The sequence below is a fragment of the Anoplopoma fimbria genome, chromosome 2 (assembly GCF_027596085.1).
Source record: "Anoplopoma fimbria isolate UVic2021 breed Golden Eagle Sablefish chromosome 2, Afim_UVic_2022, whole genome shotgun sequence".
In the NCBI taxonomy this organism is placed as follows: domain Eukaryota; kingdom Metazoa; phylum Chordata; class Actinopteri; order Perciformes; family Anoplopomatidae; genus Anoplopoma; species Anoplopoma fimbria.
In genome coordinates this window covers 20,658,510-20,679,026 of record NC_072450.1, presented here as the reverse complement: position 1 = coordinate 20,679,026, position 20,517 = coordinate 20,658,510, and the positions used below count along the sequence as shown (strand labels likewise).

Below are 20,517 nucleotides of genomic sequence, written 5' to 3'. Positions count from 1 at the left end.
TATGTTGCTGTGTATTGAGTGTTTGTTGGTGTTCCTTCCTTCACCAGGGGCCTGGCTAGCTCTCCCTACTGCCCCGTCACCGCGCTTCACTACACTTAACAACGTTTTTATGGCCAGATTGGGCAGTTAAAAGCCTTTACAGGGTCTGCACCATCTACCAATAAAAACACCAAAACTCCCTCTTCCTGTCTTCTCCTTTGGTAGACATTTTTGTTCAGCATGTGTGAAATGTGTAATAGGGCAAAGACAGACAGGAGGTGGATGTATTAGTAGTAGTGATAATAGTAAACAAAATAGTGATATAATATCATGTTATTTCTTCCTCAGTTGTTCACACACACACACACACACACACACACACACACACACACACACACACACACACACACACACACACACACACACACACACACATAGGGCCCCTCAGTCCAGTTTTCCACTTTGTTTAAGCAGGGATCAGGAAATCTTTCTGTGGTGGCCAATAAGCAGAAGAGTCGGAGACAAAGGCCAGTCAGTGATGGGCAGGCAGCAGCTCTCCTTTGGGCCTCGGCCACCTCTCCTCTCTCTAGCCTGGCTGTGTGTGTGTGTTTGTGTGTGTTGGGGTACCTCTCTGAGCGTATTGTTAGTTGTGAAATGCGGACCAGTGGAGTGGCTGGGAACAGGCAGAGGCTGTGGAGATGTGCAGCCTCTGGTGGCTCCGCTTTGTGTTGGTGGCCTGGGCGTTTGTTCTCCTAACCGACTCAGCTAGCTGTGGCTGAGGCCCCCTTTTGTCACTGCTGACTCTGGGTGGGTGTGTTTCCCCTTGCGCCCTCCCTCCCTCCTTCTTCTCCCTCTGTTTCAGCATTGACTCAGAAATAGAGGGGTCAGAGGTCATGAGGGGCTGGACAACAGGGAGGGGGGGTTTATCTGGGAAACGGTGACCTTTTTGTGTGCACTAAGGCAGAATACCCCTCCCCTTTTTCTTTTTTTTCCCTCCGAGTACGTTTCCCCTCCTCCACAGCTCAGCCTCCTGCTCATTCCCCAGTGGGGACCCATCCCCCTGTCTGCTGGCCCCGGGGCAGTGGCAGTGACCTTGGCTTTGGCAGTGAAATAAGGTGGCCCAAACCTGCCACAGCATCACGGCCCTTTACCAAACAAGCAACACAAGAACAAGAGCAAAATAAGCACATTTTCACTCACTCAGAAAGGACAGTTATTTGTCTCTGTCATGTGTTTTCCCGCAAAGGCTTATCAGTTAGTCGCTGTGAATAAAAGTCAACACCATGAAACAATTCAATTATTTTCCTCTATTACTGCTGTTATTTTCAAACGTGTTTCATTCAAAATATCACAAAGTGACTGATTGATGTTGGCCTTAAAGCTATTGTTTTAGCAGCATTGTGTTGGAAGACTTGTTTTTTACTTTAACTGCAGGCTAACTGGTATTTGCAAAGTGGAGGAAAACTAATGAGGAAGGGCGAGTATGATTACTGTGAGAGATTGTCTGAGAAATTATTGAATGGATTTAAGGATCTATATGTTTGTGTGCATGCTTTGTAATCATCTTAACAAACAAATTCTGAAAAAGGGGATTTTTTGTAATAATATAAACTCATTGGGATGGACGCGGAAAGTAAAAAGCAATCTTCAATCTTGTTTCTCTATAGTTGTCACATACGAACGAAGCACCTGAAGTGTTTGGGGTTAAAAGCCTGTCCAGTGTGTGTGTGGAGTCCGTCAACAGGGATGAAATTAATTCCACAGGAACCAATTAGAAGTGGTTGCTGCTGGCAGAGAATGAAAGATTTCTAGGATGGCCAATTTCATCCTGACAACCTGTTTGCCATGGCTGTAGTTTTGCTGTTAGCATGTGTCACTTTTGGGAATCTAATGATGAAGAGGCTTACATTTCTATCTTTTATTACAAATTAATAGAACATTTAGTGCTGTAAATATAGGATTTTTGTGAAATAAGAATGATGTAAAGAGTAGTTTCTCATCAGCATATAAATAGTCTAAAGCAGTGCTTTACAATACTAAAAGAACAACTACATGTTGCCCAGCAACCCATTTTTATGAAGAAAGCCTGCAGTGACAGTCAATTATTTCAATAGTCACCAAGAGCAACATGTCTAAACAATCCCTTATTCCAGCTTCTCAACTTGTCTTTTGTTATAGTAAACTGACTGTCTGAAAGTTTTGGACTGTTTCGACAAAACAAGACATTTAAAGACATCATCTTGGGCTCTAGCAAATTGTAATCCATATTTTATAAAGCAAAAGGGTAATTTATTAATCAAGAACATAATCACCAGATTAATTGATAATAGATCAATATAATTGCAGCATGAAAAACCATGTGCATTGATTCAAAAGTACTTTGTGATACAACATGATACCACATATATTTACTCCTGTAATCGCTTAATTTGAGTTTTCTATATTGGTCGAGTTAATTCAATCACGATGTAGTGTAGGTGACTGATTTGAGTGATTGGAGCGGCAGAGCAAGTAAAGGCCACTGCAAAATAGGCTTCCATCAGTAAACCATGTAGGGGGAGATGAAAGCGGAGAGAGGTGGGGAGTAAAATAGATGGAGCATGTGTCGGTGGTCTCAAATGATCTCTGGGCCCCTCTGGCTCTGGAGGCTGGACCTTGAACCAGGAAGGAACATTCCATTCTGATGCTGTGCTGTGACCTCCTGACCCAGGTAGCTTTGTTTCTAGGGCAGCTTTCGACAGGCAGCAAGATGCAAAGCAACAACGGCGGGCTTGCTTAGCTTGAAGAAGCACGCCTCTGCCGTTAAAACATTCTGGAAAGCTGCTCCCCTGACCCCACACTCGTAATTCCTCACTGTAACATGCACATTACCTACGCTTAACATCAAATAAATGCACTGACATGTGCACACTCTTGCATGGGCTCATGGTCAGTGACTGTACATACCATACCTGCTGCTAGTAAAAAAGTGTAACTAATGTGAAGCGTGCATTCCCTCAACACATAGACATGTTACTGAGGCCCATATTTCTCCCTGAATGCACCATGATACATTTTATTTAATTCCCCCCTCTAGTGATGTAGTAGCAATTGTAGACTCCATCGTAAGAGATGGTTCAACTCTCTCAGTAGCAGCTGAGAGGATGAGATGTGTTTATTTTATAATTACATAAAGAATTTGTATCATCTGTCGAACTGCAGTCTTAAATCTTATTTATGAATGTATCTCAGTTTTTTATTTCCTTTTAAAGAAGTGGTTTCATGTCATGTGTTAGTAAGTCGTAAGGTGGATCATTTCATTGCCTCGGTGTGAAAAGATGAAACATGATGCTAGTAGTGTAATAGCCCTCTCCATTTTCCAGCACAGGCATTATTTGTGAGTGGGAAGACAGTTTTAGAGGGTTAGCTGGCTGATGGCAGGTTGGAAGAGCCCGGTGATATGTGACAGCTTATGTTAGTGCTCCTCCCATCCACTGCAGGGAATAGACAAGAGGAGAGCATGGCAGTCAGAGAGCCACCTCTGCATGCTGCTTGTGTGTTCTTTGTCAACCTCTGTGTTTTCAGGACGTTATTTTACATCATATCTGATTGCAGAATAAAGACATATTGATATGTGAGTGAGGGACAGCCTAGAAATATCCCAGGTTTTTATTTCAGTTAGGGAAATGCCGAAAAGATTATGTAATGTTGGTGTAAAATATAACATTAACTGATGTTTTATCTGATAATCTGAAGTAAAAAAGTTGTTTAGCAGAAAATTATTGGGTAACCATTTTGATAGTCAATTAATTGTTTGAGTAATTTTTCTGGTTCCATCTGAGGATTTGCTACCTCTCTTTGCCAAATACCACTAATACATGCCTTAGACAAACATTTTCATCAAGAAAATAATTGGCAAAGAGACCAATTAATTGTTGCAGCCCTAAGGTCGTCTATGCAAACACCACACCTAATAAAAGAAAAATTAAGTAACCACAAATGCATGTTTCAAGCTGCTTGGAACCACAATTAGTCTGTTTAATCTAGCACTAATTAATAATCCTGATTAATTGACATGAATTTTATTTACAGTAGAAATACAAATATTACAAAGACAAAACCTGCATTGTATTCCATTGTTTATAAACCCTAGCTTTGGGATTTATTTTTCTCTAGAAAAAAAATGTCTCTCAATTATGTAAATCTGTAGCAGCTCTTTGTTTACTCAAGTCCTGAAAATGGTATTTCATTATCTGATAGAACAGATATGCCCTCGTTACAAATACAGTATCTGCACAGTCTTTGTTTGCACACACGCTGTAGGTAGAGGCAGAGGCAGAGACAAAGGGCTTTCATTTCTCACCCACTGTCTTGTAACACTAAGTGGTTATGACAGGGCCTGCACTTGCCTTTCCTCTTTCTCCTCATCTGCTCCTCTTCCTCTGTGGTTATTTTTCATGCTGAATTGATGTGAATGAGGTCCTGTGCAGTGGGCGTGGCAGCGGTGTCGCACATGTGCCTGCAAATGGAACTAGGGGTTACTGACTGCATATTAGAATTAATTCATCGGGATTATCCAGTTTGGAGTGGGGGTGGTGGGTTCCTCAGATCAGCGAGGGGCAGTAATATCCCTGGTGACCGCAGTCAGCTGGCAGCCTGAATGGAGGGACAGAGGGAGGGAATAGACAGTGAAAACACAAGAATAGTGGGCAGACTTTCAGGTCCAGCTGTCTCAACTAGAGGATGTAGTTGTGACAAAATCTTGACGTCACAAAGCCAGGCGATGGCAATTCTCCATTACATTAACGGCTGCTGCTCTCTTTGTCATTATCCTAAATGCTTCATGCTCTTAAAGGGCCGCTGTCACTGCAGCCACCCTGGTTCAGGTTTTATGCCAGAGTCTCTCTCTTTGCTCCATGTTATGCATTTAGGTTTGAGTCTGCGGCACGCACAACATTTCTCATGTACATGAATGTGTGTCTGTGTTGCTACAAGTTGCTTAAGGCATGCAGCCGTTGGCAGAAGGCTGTCCCTATCTTGTTTATCATGATTGATATCCCACCTCCCAATATCAACAGAATAGAGCATCTGGGCTTTTTATACTTCCTGTCTTTATCCTCCATTTAGCCCAGTATGAGCCAAGGCACAGACTTGCTCTCAGCAAGACCATTTACCAAACTAAATGATTTGTTTATGAAGCACTATTGTGTTTTATGGTCTTTCTCATTCCTTCGTCATCAGTCCACCCTTGTCTTTGTCACAGTTATAAGCTCCTCCTTTCCTATGTTTTTGTCCCATCGCCCCCCATGCATCTCTGTTTGCCACACACGTGATGGCACTGTGTTGCCCGGGATTGTGATTAATGGCCGCAATTCAGCCTGAAAAATTCCCTTGAGTGGGTGCCAGTTGGCTTACGCAGAGAAGAAACTCATTACTGCTGTCAGTTGAGCTGACCGAGCAGGGAGGGGTGTGAGTGATTGTATGTGTGTATGTGTGTGTGTGTGTGTGTGTGTGTGTATGTGTGAGCATAAGACTGAGAGAGGGAAACAATTTTTGTGCATGTCAGTAAGTGCATGCATGTCTTTCCACCTTTGCCATGTATGAGCCATCATGCATGAATAAGTGTATCCACGTGTTTGAAGCTGAGCGTAAAGGTGACAGTGTGTCCCAGGGCCGGTATCCAAGTAACAAGGGATGCCTTCTTAGAAATGAGCCTGATATCATCAGCACCCTGCACACACAAACACTCCAACTTAAGGTTTTAAATGGATAACTTGTGGGAACCATGCTGGTGTTTGACCGCAGTCATTCCCCTCTACAGCAGGTTACATATGTTTGGAACATATGGATTTTTTTGGTCCATTTCTACACATTCCCATCCTCCACTCACAGATACACTTTTATCTGTGGTATGGTAAATATGGAAGATGGTCCTATGTTTAAGCTAATTATTATTTAATGATTGGAAAGGTTTTCGTTTTAAACACAGTATAAAAATAGAAAAGGCAGAAGAGAAAACGATCTAAAATAAGGGAAAGCTTGCTTAATATGGAGAAGCAGTGTGTTGAACTTACAGAGGGATTGGTATCTTTATTAACTGGCACCTGAGAACAGTGCCAACATGAAGATTTGAGGATATGCATATACATTGCACATATGGGTATTAACCCTTCATTATGTCCCGCCCTTAAACGCAGACCAGCCAATCATAAGTTAGCATCGGACAACTTTATCCAAGGTCCAACTATCCAGCTCTGCTCCTTAGATCCTTGTGATATCGTTTCACATTTTCTTCATTTTCTTGTTACCTTAAGAGGTTTAAAAGATACATATCTTTCTAAAAAGTCAATTTTTTACGTAAAACCCTGTGGATATACCATTAGCAGAGCACATTTGCACATCATTAACAAGTGTTAGCACATCTATGCTATGCCAGCTAATGTATACTGAATGCATAAACATGCTGCTTTTGCTTAATGATTCTAACAGTAAATAAAGACCTAGCTGGCTTTACAGGAGCATTGTTGATCTGGCACACTGGTTCCCTTTTACACTCATCAGTAAACTTAGCCTTTAGCTTCTATCTTTATTATTTTAACCTGTGTTTGCTGCTGACTCAGTTTTTATATCCTGGAAAGTCTAACAAACGCATGTTGTTGACCCTTCTGTCTGCTTCTCTCTGACATTGCTTTTCTGTATATCCACAAAGCTATAATATTTATTCAGGGAGTGCAGTTATGCCCACAAAATCCCCAGATCAGAGTCGAATCCTTGTTGGCCCTCTGCTCGCACATCAGCGATTATTGTAAATCGTCCCAAAGACACCATTCTCTCGCTGGTTCCTCCCAGACGCATTCCAGATATCTAGCATAATATCTGGAACTGTCAGGAAGTCTGCTAGGGAGCTACAGCCAAATGAGAGCACGAGACGCAGGTTGAAGGGATAGGTACTTTGTTGTATGTGTTGCAGTTGCAACATGGACCAAAGTTGTTGTTGAACCTAGACAAATGGAATACATAGTATAAACAAATGGAAACAGGTTATTTTGTGAACAGGTGAGCTAATGACAACATTTACAAGCATGACTACAAGGAAAGTTACATGGATTGCTTGGACCCAAGCCAACAAACAATTTGGAGCGTTTGTTTCTGGTACACATCAATTTTAGAATGAAAATATCCCGTCCCGCACATTGTAATTCATGATTTTCTTTCGTCACTGTTTTTTCTTGACATAACGTGGTTCGGAGACCCGACATACACATCGAGGATTCTTCCTGGAGAAATAACTTGTAATATGTGACCCCCTGACGCCTGCCAATCATGTAATGTGAAGACTCCTGATTACAAGACGGCAGGTTGTGTAGTCGTGTAGGGTGAACTTGGCTTTAGTGACAGCTTAGGCCCTATGGTAGCTCTGACAGCTTGACGGTGTAGCAGCAAGGGCAGGGCCTAGCGAGGGGACAATTAGCGCCATATGTGGCTCAGGCTCTTTGCTATGCTGCTTGGTTTGAAGAGAATAGACCAGGGCTGGGAGATAAATATATGGATATTGGTTAATTCAACATTTTGTATAATGTCTGTAGTCAACTTGATTCTATTTATAAAGCCCAATATGACAAATTGACTTGAGGGTTTACAATCTGTACAGCATACGACACCCTCTGTCCCTAACCACTTGATTCAGATAAGGAACTTAAGCAAACTTTAACAGTAAAATATATGGAAGAAACATAAGTAAGAGCAACACAGGAGGAAGCCCTCTTCTTGGACAGACAGACATGCTGACATATCATATTTACAGAATAGACCAACATTGTAATATTAAAGTATGGACAGTTATGAGTTCTAAGCTTGGATTTAACGGCCTCAACACAGTCGGACTGCCTGGTGTCAACAAGGAGTTTATTCCAGAGGAATAGGGGGCAAGATAAGAAATGGTCCTTTAGCCTGCTTAACTCTTTTTTTACTCTGGGTTAAGCCAGGAGCCCTCTATTCTGAGCGCTGAGAGCATGGGATGAAATATAAGGTTTAAAGAGATCATACAGGTATGAAGGGGCATGCATTTTTACAATTTTACAAGTGATCAGAGGCACGTTGAAGTCTGAACAGACATGGGTGGGGAGCCAATCAAGAGATGCTAAAACAACAGGCTGAAAACAAAAATTACAACAATAAAGTCTGGATGAGGCATAGTGTAAATTAGGGTCTCATCAGCGATGGACAGAAAATACCTAATTTTAGCTATGTCGCTTTTATCAGGCAAATACAGCTGAGTATCATCAGCGTATCAGTGAAAATTATGGAAATGCCATATTGATTTTCCAGTTTGTCTTGGAGTAAACAGGGATCTATGATGTAGAAAGCCACATTGAGATCCAGTAATATAAGCACGTAGGTGGAATTTTAATCAATAAGAAGCAGAAGATAATTTACCACTTTATTAAGTGCAGTGTCAGTGGAGTGAGTGAATAGCCCTGAAAGATTTAAAAGGATGAAAATATGAGAACCAAAAGTTGCTGAGACGCAACTGAGACCCTGGATCACGGTGTGGTTTCTTAATTTGAGGTTTAACACACCAGTCTCTAAACAAGTAGGGACAGCGCCAGTCTCAAGTGATAAGTTAACAATATTAAGCATTGTAGGTTGAGGAAGCAGGTAGTTGGTTCAGAAACTCACACAAGCATGGATGTTTCAAAATAAATAGTCTTAAGAATTTGATGGAACCGAGACTACCTGGGATTGAACATATGGATCCAAATGAGTAAGTTAGCTAATGATTGTTGTTGATACAAAACAGCCATTGTCATCTCATCATAGCATTTAATTAGCTAGCCTTTAACAGCAACTTCACCACTGAGTTTTTCCTCAGTGGTTAAGTGGAAACGTGTCTTATCATATCCACTATCAGCTATATAATAAGTAGAAAGACATTTGAGGGGGTCAAATCTCAGCAAAGAAACAAAAAAAACATACAAATCGGGGGAAGATGAGGTCATCTTGTATTTGCTTTCAATGTTTGAAAGTTGGAATAAACGAAAATTTGGGCCATACTGCCAAGCCCCAATCGGGAGATTTATATTAAATGGACAACTTGAGATTTCGGACATGCAGTTTTCAATCTGTTGATGGATTTGTTTGTGGTAACTTTGACAGGATTGCATTTTTGGAAACTGTCAAACTGATTTGATTATTTGAAAACCAACAGGGACACTGAGACCCAGATAAATACCCAATGGGGACCACGCAGCTGAGGCACAGTGTATCTTACAACTGCCAGAGGCTTCTCTTGAGCTGTGTGTGGGGGTGGAGGGGGTGAGGGGGAGATCTACAAAGCTGTTTTCAGCCATTTGGGGAGCCCAGTTTTCAGGGTGCTGTGAGATGCAGTGGAGCGCATGGGCCGGTCCCGCCCTGCGTCTTTCAGATGTCCCGTGGGAGTGCCAGATGTGGGGTCATCCATCTACCCCCGGTGCAGGCGAGTCCCCCTCAAAATCACTGTCAGATGCATAGTTAACACTGCATACTACGCACTCAGAAAGCAACACACATTGCGGTAAATTCATCTTAGAAATGTCTCTAGATTTATTTTCTTTCCACCAGCAATATATGTTTAAGGAACAGCACAAAGGAAGACTTTTCTAGGGAGATTCATCTTGGCCTCCTCAGACTGGCCTAACTACCCAACAGTTGTTCTCTAATGAGGGGGAAGTAATGAGTGTCGGACTGAGGAGAATTGTGATGCCAAATGTCCATCCAGGTTGTTATTCAGAGCCACTGCTGTCTGCAGGCCTCACTTATTTCTGGCTTCACAAAACAAGAGGCGGAGACGAGCCAAAGAAGAATTAAATGGCATTTCCATTTGAATATAAATGTTACCTTACCCCAGATGTCTCTAAAACGTTTCTAAATATTTCAAACTCTCCAACACCAAGAAGCGACAATACAAGACAGGGATAAAGCAGTTGCAGGGTTTTTCTTTTGTGCAGAAGGCATACAGTAAATGAGCTGAAAGAAAGACAGCACATAATTCATGTGGATATGAGCTCATATATACTCGTTGGGTGACGGGAGAGGCATCTCATTTGAATTCTAAAGCAGGCAGTTGCATGCTGAGCTATTGCTGATATTAATTAGATATGTGGCCTCTGGGCAAGAAGAGAATGGCGGTGTGAAAGCTTAGCCTCTTTCCTGCAACAATCAGGTGTGAGAACGAAGAGTGACGTTAAAAAAATTAAGAAGCATTACTCTTTGTTCTTTATTAAAGCCTGATTTCAAAATTTACCCCAAAATTGGTGAGGTACCTGACTTTTGTTGTCCTGACTTGTTGTGGTTAGGCTGTTGTGAAAAAATAGTATGAGTGAGTGTGTCTGAGAGTGCATGTGCTAGTAAAGTAGGTGAATTTGTTCTTCTACTACCAATTGATTTTGAGCACAAGACCCTTAAGGAAAGCTTAATGCTCCCTGAAATGCTCAAGAGAAAAGAATTGCATTAACTTAGAAGATTTATTCTCTACTACCTAGCAAGTTTACCTAGCAAGAGGACAGAAAAGGTAGGAAATCAGCAGTCTAGAGAGAGCCCAATTCCCAACCCACTTACAGATTGGCTTCTGGTAAACTGAGCTTTCAGTTCTTGTTGTATTTTTCAATAGAGCCTTTCTTATACTCTTATACCTTTTTTCTCAGATTCCATGAGCCACACAGTGTACTAGCAAAATAAGTAGAGGAAGACGGGTTTCAGATTTTACAGGCCATAATAGATCTCCAGTATCATTATGCAGCTTTTTAAACCCTCTTCAAAACAAAAATATTTTCTGGCTGCTGGGACTTCAGCTCTCGGAGCTATCACACATGCAATGTCCTCAATGAGGTGGTAATTTGACAGAAGGACAAACTAAAGAGAGGGCAAGTTAAGGGGAGATTGAATTAATTTGAGTAGAGGATTCCAGACTGCAGTAATGGGAGGGTACGGTCATTCACTGAGCTGTCTGTCCTCAGACCCTCTTTATCTTTCTGCTCTACTAAAGCAGAAGCAGAATTGTGCCTCCAGTTTACAATCAGGAAACCGAAATGGAAAACTATTAGGCTATATCTGGTTTTAAGAGAGGTACTCTGAAAGGTGCAAGATCCAAGATTGGGAGCTTTTCGATGGCTCTCAATGGCTCTCGTGTCGATGGCGAGCCGTCGGCTCACAGCTAATGGTGCAAACAGCGCTTACAGTGCGGCAAAAGTGCTGACACAGTTTACAGTGTCTACCTGAGAGTGGATGCTACACTTAGTGACGTCGCTGTCGGTCCTGGTGGTGTTATCAGCTGCAACGGTCGTATGAGACCAGTGCAGAGTGGCGGCCGTGAGCTAGCCATTGGGCCACGCTCGCATGCAAAGCGCGGTCAGCCTGGCTATGTCAACAAAGCAAGGAGGATCTCTGATAACAGCAAAAACAGAGGGAGAATGACTTAATTCGCTACTCAGTTAGACATTACTCCACTGTAGCTTTACATAGAAAAAGTTCTTTGGTGATGCATTAATGTTCAGAATGTTAATTACATCTCTTTTAAAACCCGTTAAGTTAAATCCGGTTGATAGCTAGACAGCATATACAGATAAAAACACTCACAGTTCACGCCGGTCCTCAGCCCTCATCTTCCACAGGCCAGTCGGGTCTCTCTTCTGCATCACCTTTTTAGAGATGTCAGTGGGTTTCTTTCTGAGAGGATGCATAGTACACACTGGATGAATCCCATTGAGATGCTGGATGGTTTTTAGACTGGATGGCCTGGGCGAACCTGCATGTGAAAAAGGAAGATTGTGATAGACAGTGTGGAAAATGCGCCATCAGAGTAGTGAGGTCTTCAGAAAGTAGAAAAGATGCACTTTAGAGCCATATCTCTGATTATCATGAGTATCTGTTTGAAGCTTTTTAATGAGTATGCAGTTTTACGCCCAGTTAGACCTTAAATGTTACAAAGGGACGGCTCTTTTTGTTCTCATACTTCAAATCCCTTCTTTGTTGCTTATGAATCTCTGCATGAACAAACACTTATTATAATATTTTTATTAAAACGGAGACAACACAAACAAGGTTGACACCATCAAGGAGAAACGCTGGCAGTTTCAAATCAAACTGGTCAATCCACTGGTTTGGCTGTTATTTTAACCCTCTTTTTTCTGATGTCCCAGCTCTCTCACTCTCTCACTTGTTTTTAATCTTACCCAAGCTGCAACTGGGAATCATTTAAATAATCCCTTAATTTTCAGCATCTGTTGTGCTTTAATGGGTCTCTTTAATTAGGGCCTGCGCGCTGAAGTGACTGTAGGAGGCTTACTGTGGTGATTTGGGGCCACAGGGGCAGAGCAGGAGTGCAGGGGCGGAGGGGTGCTGGAGTGGGAGGAGCAGAGGCCTGAGGGACGATGGGGTGTGGAGGGTGGGGGTGTGGGCTTGAGGTGGCGCAGGAGTATGGGGTGTGATGGAGGCACAGGCACAGAGCAGGGCAACAGGGGAGTCCCAGCTTTGTCCCTGGAGTGGAGAGGTTAGGAGAGACAGGGGGGACAACTAGACAGTGAGAAATGTGCTTTCCCATCGTTCTCTCTTTGTTTGACAACAAAAGCTGTTATCTTCTCCCTCTTAATTACTTTGCTGCTAATAGCTTATGCGGAGCAAGTGATAGCTAACTTTGTATTTGCATTGAAACTGTTTAAACTGTCTAATTATGCTGTTCTGGTTCAACATTTGCCATCTTGGCAAGCAGTAAAATAATGTTTGCTTTGGCTTCTATGAATGTAGACAATCCTATAATGTTATTAAGCCACCAAAGGGTTAACTATAGCAATAAAAAATACTGCAATTTGTAATTAATGCTTACCAGATGAAAAAAGATATTAAAAACAAGATTGCTATATTTAATTTATGGAGGAGCTAAACGTATGAAAACCCTCATAATGTTGCACAATCCAGAATAGGACTGAAATTCTTGATTATATTCGTTATCGCTCTCCATCCTGCACCCATCACAATTTCTCAAAAGTCCAATTTACTATAATGAAATAGCTTTTTTTTCATTCCAACCAACAGTAAAAAAAACAAAACAAAGCCTAGTATGCTAGAAGGCTGATGAGAAACCAGCATTGTGAAGCCATTAGTCGCCATTAACATCAGGTGATTAATTGATTATCAAAATAGTTGCTGAATGATTAATGAATGAATTAATAAATATTTAATTACCTAATTAATTCAGGTCTTAATCAGTACAACCTAATGACTACAACCCCAAACATTTACTTACGGATTAAATTTTACAAATGTAATTGGCAAAACTGTTTTAACTTACTCGTTCTGAAGCTTCCGTCATCAGCAGCAGATTGACTTAACTTGGCTATCATGATCTTCAAACGTTCATGATTTTGAGCACTTTAAGGACCTCTCATCTTTTAAAAGGTAGTATAATGAACAGAACTCTTATGTTGATTTGCATTACAATGAACAGGGGTTTCTATTTTTAACATATCATTGCCTCGCATTAACTTCCTTGGTTAAACAGAGAAAAATGTTTAAGTATTATTGTGAGTGGTAACCGTTGTAGCAATGCTGCTCCCTCTACCATCTACAGGGAGCCTAAATAGCTGCCATCAATCTTACTATATTTAACTTATTGCACACAAGCTCCACAGTATTGATCAACACAACAGACTGAGTACAATCACACCACAGGAAAGCCTAATGCAGACAAGCTTACAACACGAGCAGAAAAAGGCAATTTAATTCCATTCCAAACTGTTTTGTAATGTGAGAGGGGAAAGCAAGGGAGTCTGTCATGTTCAGTTGTGAGTTCAGGAAATCAAAGAGGAGGAAATTACCAAAGGCAAGTGAAGGAAAGGCAGAAAAATAATGAAAAGAAAAACTAGGTTAGTGTTTGAAGTGGACAAGATATATGAGTTCTTTGGTTGACATTTAGCTGACCTGTGTGTTCTGATATGTGTTTGATTGCATTGTATGACTTTGATTCATGCTGTGCTGTCATATTCTATCAACATCGGCTCTCTACATTTGGATCAAGGGCACAACATGCAATATTATTTTTAAAACCCTATAGATGATCATGCAGGTAGTCTTTAGTCACACTAGTGCTGTGACTCTGGAGACAGAAATGTGAGTCTTTAGATCACTTGGTCATTTGGTCCACCACTCTGGTCCAAAATGCAATATTTTAACAACTGTTGGATTGGCTGGTCACTGTGATTGGTTTTAAAATTAGATTTTGTACATAAACTCATGTTCCCCAGAGGATGAATCTTGATGACTTTGTTAATCCCCTGACCTTTCCCCTTGCACCACCATGAGATAGACATTTCAATTTTTTAGTGAAGTATATCAAAAGTAATCGGATGGTAGTCCATTTGGTATACAGATTCCTGGCCTCATCAGGAGGTTGTGATAACTTTGATGATCACCTGACATTTCATCTAGCGCCTTAAAACTTAAACATAGACGATCCATGTCTACAACATGTAAAGGCAAAGTTTGCACTGAACCACCACATGTGACTGTTGAGTACAGACTGATCAAATGCCACATAAAGCAGAAAACCCAAGGTATGACAGCTGAATTGCTAGAAAAAATTGCAATAAAGCATGCTTGTAATCATCTTACTATATAAGTCATATTACATGTATATTAGCTGGAGGGCTTTTAATCTAAAAGATCAATAGGTCTATTTCCTGAGTCTTACTGTCCTCATGTACATCCTTACATCTCCCAGCTGAATATGATGGCAGATATGCAGCTTAACTGACGCTTTGGCTCATGCAGGTACTGACACAGGAAGGTGTTGATGTGCCAAAGCATTAATAGAAGAGGAATTAATGTGTGTCAGAGGAAGACAGAGTACAACCCATACACGTGCAGCCTTCCTTTCGTAGGTGATAAGCATCATGCACCACGAACCAGCAGATTGATCACACGAGTGCCCAAGCTTGGGTGCATCGTGGGGGTGGAGGAGGGTCTAGTGGGGTAGGGAGCCAATAAAATATCACATCTGCATTAAAATGCCATCTTTAGGGTCCCAGCACAGGGACCTGCTATTTCAGGGATGCCTATTTAAAGGCTGTTGAAGTGTGGGCTCTCCACGCTGGAATAGCACCGTACACCACCTCCATTATTTATGGGCCTCATCTCTATTTTACTGGTTTACCGAGTTGGGGGTGGGGTGGGTACGGCCGTCATCACCGCAGCTTGAACAACATGTGCTTAATGATGTCACAGGCCTGAGAGGGCTCATGGGGATGGGGCGAGGGGTGCGATGAAGAGCCGGGCAAACAGTAGAAATGAAAGGTAGAGTAGGGGTCCGCCTGGAGGCACGGGGATATGTGAGGGAGGGAGATGACATTATAACATCACTGACACTTTAAGCCATAGCTGTAGGTTTGAATGGCGCTGTAGGATGCATGTCCATAGCATCATTACCTCTGTCATATCAATGAATCATCCACAGCACAGGGGAAAGAACTTCACATGTGACCACATGTCTGTAATGGAAAAGTCTCATCAGGTTTGGTCACTGCAGCAGGAGTCGTCACAGAAAACAGCAGTTTGGGCTTATAATCACCTTGTTGATTAGTCTCTTATGCCCATTTGTGTGCATGCGTGTGTGTGTTTGTGTCAGTGTGTGTGTGTTTAAATGAGCAGTAAAGAAATGGATCATTACTTTAGGGCTATTTGGCAAAAAAATAAGGCAGCTAGGGGTCATTCAAGTAATCACCATTTAATCTCCATTTCTTCAGTAGATAGATCTGAGTTGATCAAGGAAAACACAAAAAATCCACAATCTTAAATATCTGTTGTATAAGTATTAGTTTAGTTTACTGCGGTCATTTTTAACACAAATACACATAAAAAATAAATAAAACAATAATACGTTATTTTGGAAATAGTGACAAACTAAAGCAAGTTTATACAGACCCAAAAATGTGTAGACTGAAGTCGGGGCTTATTACACACACCATTTTCACTGAAATGATTTGGTACGATTCTCATTAAAGTTATACACAAAAAAATAAAGAAAGAAACAAAATATAATATAGGTATGTTATTTATACCCCTAAACAAATTGTTTGTTTGTACTTTATTTTTATGGCCCCTTATGGAACTATTTGGTCATAAATTGTGAAAGAAACATTCCGGCAGTGCCACTCACTTGATGGCTATTATTAGATGACCAGAGTTTTGACAAGACCTGATTTACAGCACAGCTACCCTTTTCACCTAGCTTCACATTTCCTGTCTATGACCTTCCCTCATATTACTCCCTCACTCACTCTTCTTCTATGGTTGTCACAGAGGAGCCGTCAGACATATGTTCAAGGAGCAATGTCCTCCCTGTGCACTTGTGTATGGATTTCTTTTTAGTATGCACCCCAACCTTTGTCTGCCTTATTGCAGTAATTAGACCTGCTCCATTTAAGCCAACAGCGTCATGCTGGTAGTGGACAGTCTTTAATCATGTGTGAGTGACTGTCAACACTTAGCAAAGGAAGAGTGAAAAACAATAGAGGAACATGTCTGTTAGGGCTGGGTGCTGGGATAAGTGAGAGTGACACATGTGTGTCTGTCTTTTCCTGCAGCATCGAGGAGTGATTGATTTTGTTGCCTGTTTCTGTTGAAGTAGCTCTTTGCATTTGTTTATATTTATGTGCTGTGGCTGAGCTACATCACTTTAGATTGACTCCGCAACCTCTCACACAATAAAAGGCAATCGCACAATGCAGATTAAGAACGTCTGTTTTCCTTTACATCCAGCAGAGACGGTTAACAAGTTTATCTGCATCTGTATGTGTTTATCTGCGTATCTAACCCTATTGTGATTTCTCCGATTGTGTCTGATCCTACGAGTGTGTCGATGGTTGCAGGGGTGTGGGCCTCTTAGAGGAACCATGTTTTATGCATGAGGGCCAAGGGTGGGGCCCGTTATGGGGTTTGAGTGGGCGGACACACAGATCGCCACATCAGCGGACACCATGACTACTTGGCAAAGATGCATAAGAAAGCTCCTATAGGCTCTGGTCCTCCTGTTAAACTCCTTTGTTCCTCTCCATTCAAGTGCAATTTTGTTTCCCTCTCCATGTCCCCAGTGTTCCCAGTACACATGGACAGCACAAACAGCATGTTCCTGCATGTATGTATCTTAATTTGAGACTGTATTCTAAGCCAGCAAGTGTCTTTTGATCGCACCAGTCACTGAGCTGCTTGTTTTCTGTGTATTAAGTTCTTAGGGATTCCTAGCTGTTTCACCACTCCTAACCTTTTCGCAGTGACGGGGCTTTTAAGGCTTTAATTATGTGCTATACACTCTGCCAGTCTCTGCACCAGGCTCCGCATTACAGCAGGCCAAAACAGAAAGTATTGCAGATTGATGACCCATGAAAATGTTCTTATGGGCCAATATTCTGACACGTTTCATCAGAAATATACAATAATAGATGTAAGAGTTGTTATTTAAAGAAAATGCAAAGAGTTGTATTTGTGGTTTAGTGGTAAAATAATGCTGATGTTCTCCGTGACATTTAAGCCATCTATGCTTCTCCTTGAGGTCGGACTAAAATGTTTTAATGGCTAGAAGGTTGTGGGTCCCACGTGAAAGAAATTGCAGTTGGGCCCCTGACTTAGGCCGACTTACCCCAGTAAGATATACAGCTGTTTAAGTGTGGCCTCATAGTAGAGAGACAAAGAAAAATATAATCCCAAGAAATCTGTGGACAGTAAACAGTCAGAGTTTTTGAGTGTTAATTATCTTGAGAGAAAACAATGTAAACAGTAAACTTGCTATCTCTTCTTACAGAAAACTCAAAGTGTAGGAAGAGTGAGCTGTCACTACTGGGAGAATACTAAATTAGCATGTTTAAATTTTCATCAGAGCTTCATACATCCAATTAGAGATCGAAGGTCAAGTCGTGTTGGAGAATGCCACGCTTCTCATTAAGCTTTGAAATGGAATAATCTGGACCACTGACGCAGCCACATTGGTCTTAAGTACCGCCACATATAAAGTATCCCCTCCTTTCTCTCTCTCTGTGTCTTGTCCATTAACAAAAATATATGTAATATATGTATTAAAATGTAGACCTTTTAAACCGTACCATCAACCCTTTCCAAATAAGAATGGCATGATAGAAAAGATTACATGCAGAAACAGTAGATAAGCCTGTAAACAGACTGAAATCACTCTGCTTTGCAAAATAGAGACAAGGGGACACAAACAGGTGGATAAAAAGAAATTGGGGGAAAGACAAGCAGACAACAACCAAGCCTGTCTCAGTCATAAACAAGCCTCCTGAGTAGTTGCCGCTTTATTCCTGCTCTTCCTCTCAGTAATGAATTAATGCAGGCTACAGGCTGGGAAGGTTATGAAATAATAAGGGGTCTGTCCCTCTTGTTATGCTAACAGTGTTCAGATAAGTCCTCCTGTGTCCAAGTTAATTATGGCTGACATTTAAATGAGTACACTTGTGTTGAAGAAGGTGGGAGAACTGTGGAAGAAGAGGGCCTCTCTCTAATTGAGTTTGTTGCTGGCTCCACCTTCGATGCCGCTTTTGTTCTGCTGGCACCGGCAGTAGATATGTGAATGCAGCCGAGTGAGGCTCTCTGTAGGGTTATTGATACTGGTTTTGGTATATAACGACGTGTGTGTGTGTGTGTGTGTGTGTGTGTGTGTGTGTGTGTGTGTGTGTGTGTGTGTGTGTGTGTGTGTGTGTGTGTGTGTGTGTGTGTGTGTGTGTGTGTGTGTGTGTGTGTGTCTGTGTAAGCATTCATTTAAAAAAAATCCTGGCCTTTATACTAAATGTCAACATTGAGCAGAAAAATCCATATTTACATACATAGTCTGTTCCTTATATATGTAGAGATCACCTTCAGCAGTGGATGACTCAGATACAGTATATGTATCTATATGTGAAATGGCAGACATGCTCCTGTAACTTGACTGTTTTTCTTCATGATGACATTTGTAGGGAAGGTTTTAAGAAAGCTTTCTAAGAAATATAGGATGTTTGGATCCAAACAGCATTAATCTAATTATCCAATTGAAAGTAGTTATATTGTTTTATTTGTAATAAATATACTCTACATCTCTTCCTGTTTCCTGCCATCTCCAAGTAACTTTCTTAAATTAAAAATAAAAGGTATTTTAATGTTATGACCTTCAAATCTCAGCTCCTGTAGTTCCAGGGTAGCTTGTTAATTGAACACCATTGGCATTGATGTCAGAAACTATTTCTCTCCAGAGAAAAAGAGAGGTGAACTTCTCAGTCGACAGTATTGTTCCCTCTCATCTTCTTTTCCCTGTATAGAAATCTGTCTAATGCTTTGATGAGTAAAGAGACCAATCTGCACTTTATTTCCAGCACTGTTACAGCAATTCTACATTCATTTTAGTAATTTTCAGCAAGTCCGTATTCACACCATATGACTCATCATCTCTGATCTTGAGGTTTTTTTTAAATATGTGTTAATGAATGCATGTAGGTGACATTGGCACTTTACACATCGTGTGTATCTATTTTACTTTTACCCTTGCAGACATAATAATTAGATGGTAAAGGACAACATGAATGTGTCAGGGGTATTCTCTATTCTCCGTTGTTAATTTCATAGATAGATTGTTTTTATGAAATAAAATTGTGAGGATGTATGGATCTTACATAAATACTTCTTTCCTGTAAGCAGCCAGGCTTGTTGTTCTGCAGCTGTGTTGTGATGATATGACCTAATATCCCCCTCTCCCTCCCTCCCTCCCTCTACAGCCATGGCAGACTTCCATGTCCAACCAGAGTCTGTGCACGCTGAGGAGACCGGTGTTGCTAGATTCCAGTGCCAGATCCACGGTCTGCCAGAGCCTGTCATCAGCTGGGAAAAAGACAGACGTCCGGTGGACACCCAGGACGACAGGTTGGACCAAACCACATCGCGCCATTACACTTATTAGAGATGGCAGCACTTTATCGGTCATTTACCAGGTCTCATCGTATTCGTCTCCTTCTGTCTAATGTCTTTTTTTTGTCTCTGGCAGGTACACTCTTCTGCCTACAGGTGTTCTACAGATTACAGGAGTGCGTGAGGAGGACAGTGGAAAGTTCTGCTGTGTGGCCCATAACAGTGCAGGAGTGAAACACAGCACTGAAGCACTCCTCACTGTTTCAGGTTGTTATATATTTAATCCATTACACATCTACAGTACCAGTCAAAAGTTTGGACACACCTTCTCATTCAACTACTACGAAGAATCTAAAATATAAAACATATTCTGGTTTGTTGAGCATTTGTTTGTTTACCACATAATTCCAAATGTGTCCCTTCATAGTTTGGATGTCTTCAATATTAATCTACAATGTAGAAACAAATAAAAATAAAGAAAAACCATTGAATGAGAAGGTGTGTCCAAACTTTTGACTTGTACTGTACATACCATGAGCAGGCTATCTAGACCAGCATATCTCCAAGATTGAAACCTATTTTTCCTCTGCCCGATTCAAGGGATAGCAGCATATTGAGCTAATGCAATCTGGAGAAATCCAA

General features: G+C 41.3%; 1 protein-coding gene across 1 annotated transcript in view; it reads left to right on the top strand.

Moving 5' to 3' along the window:
• The window catches only part of igdcc3 (immunoglobulin superfamily, DCC subclass, member 3), a 52,541-nt gene that overhangs the window by 12,960 nt on the left and 19,064 nt on the right, over positions 1-20,517 (top strand). Inside the window, exons 3-4 of the mRNA XM_054619993.1 lie at positions 19,746-19,890; positions 20,012-20,142. Of these exons, the coding sequence (XP_054475968.1) occupies positions 19,746-19,890; positions 20,012-20,142 (276 nt within the window). The remainder of the gene's footprint in view (positions 1-19,745; positions 19,891-20,011; positions 20,143-20,517) is intronic.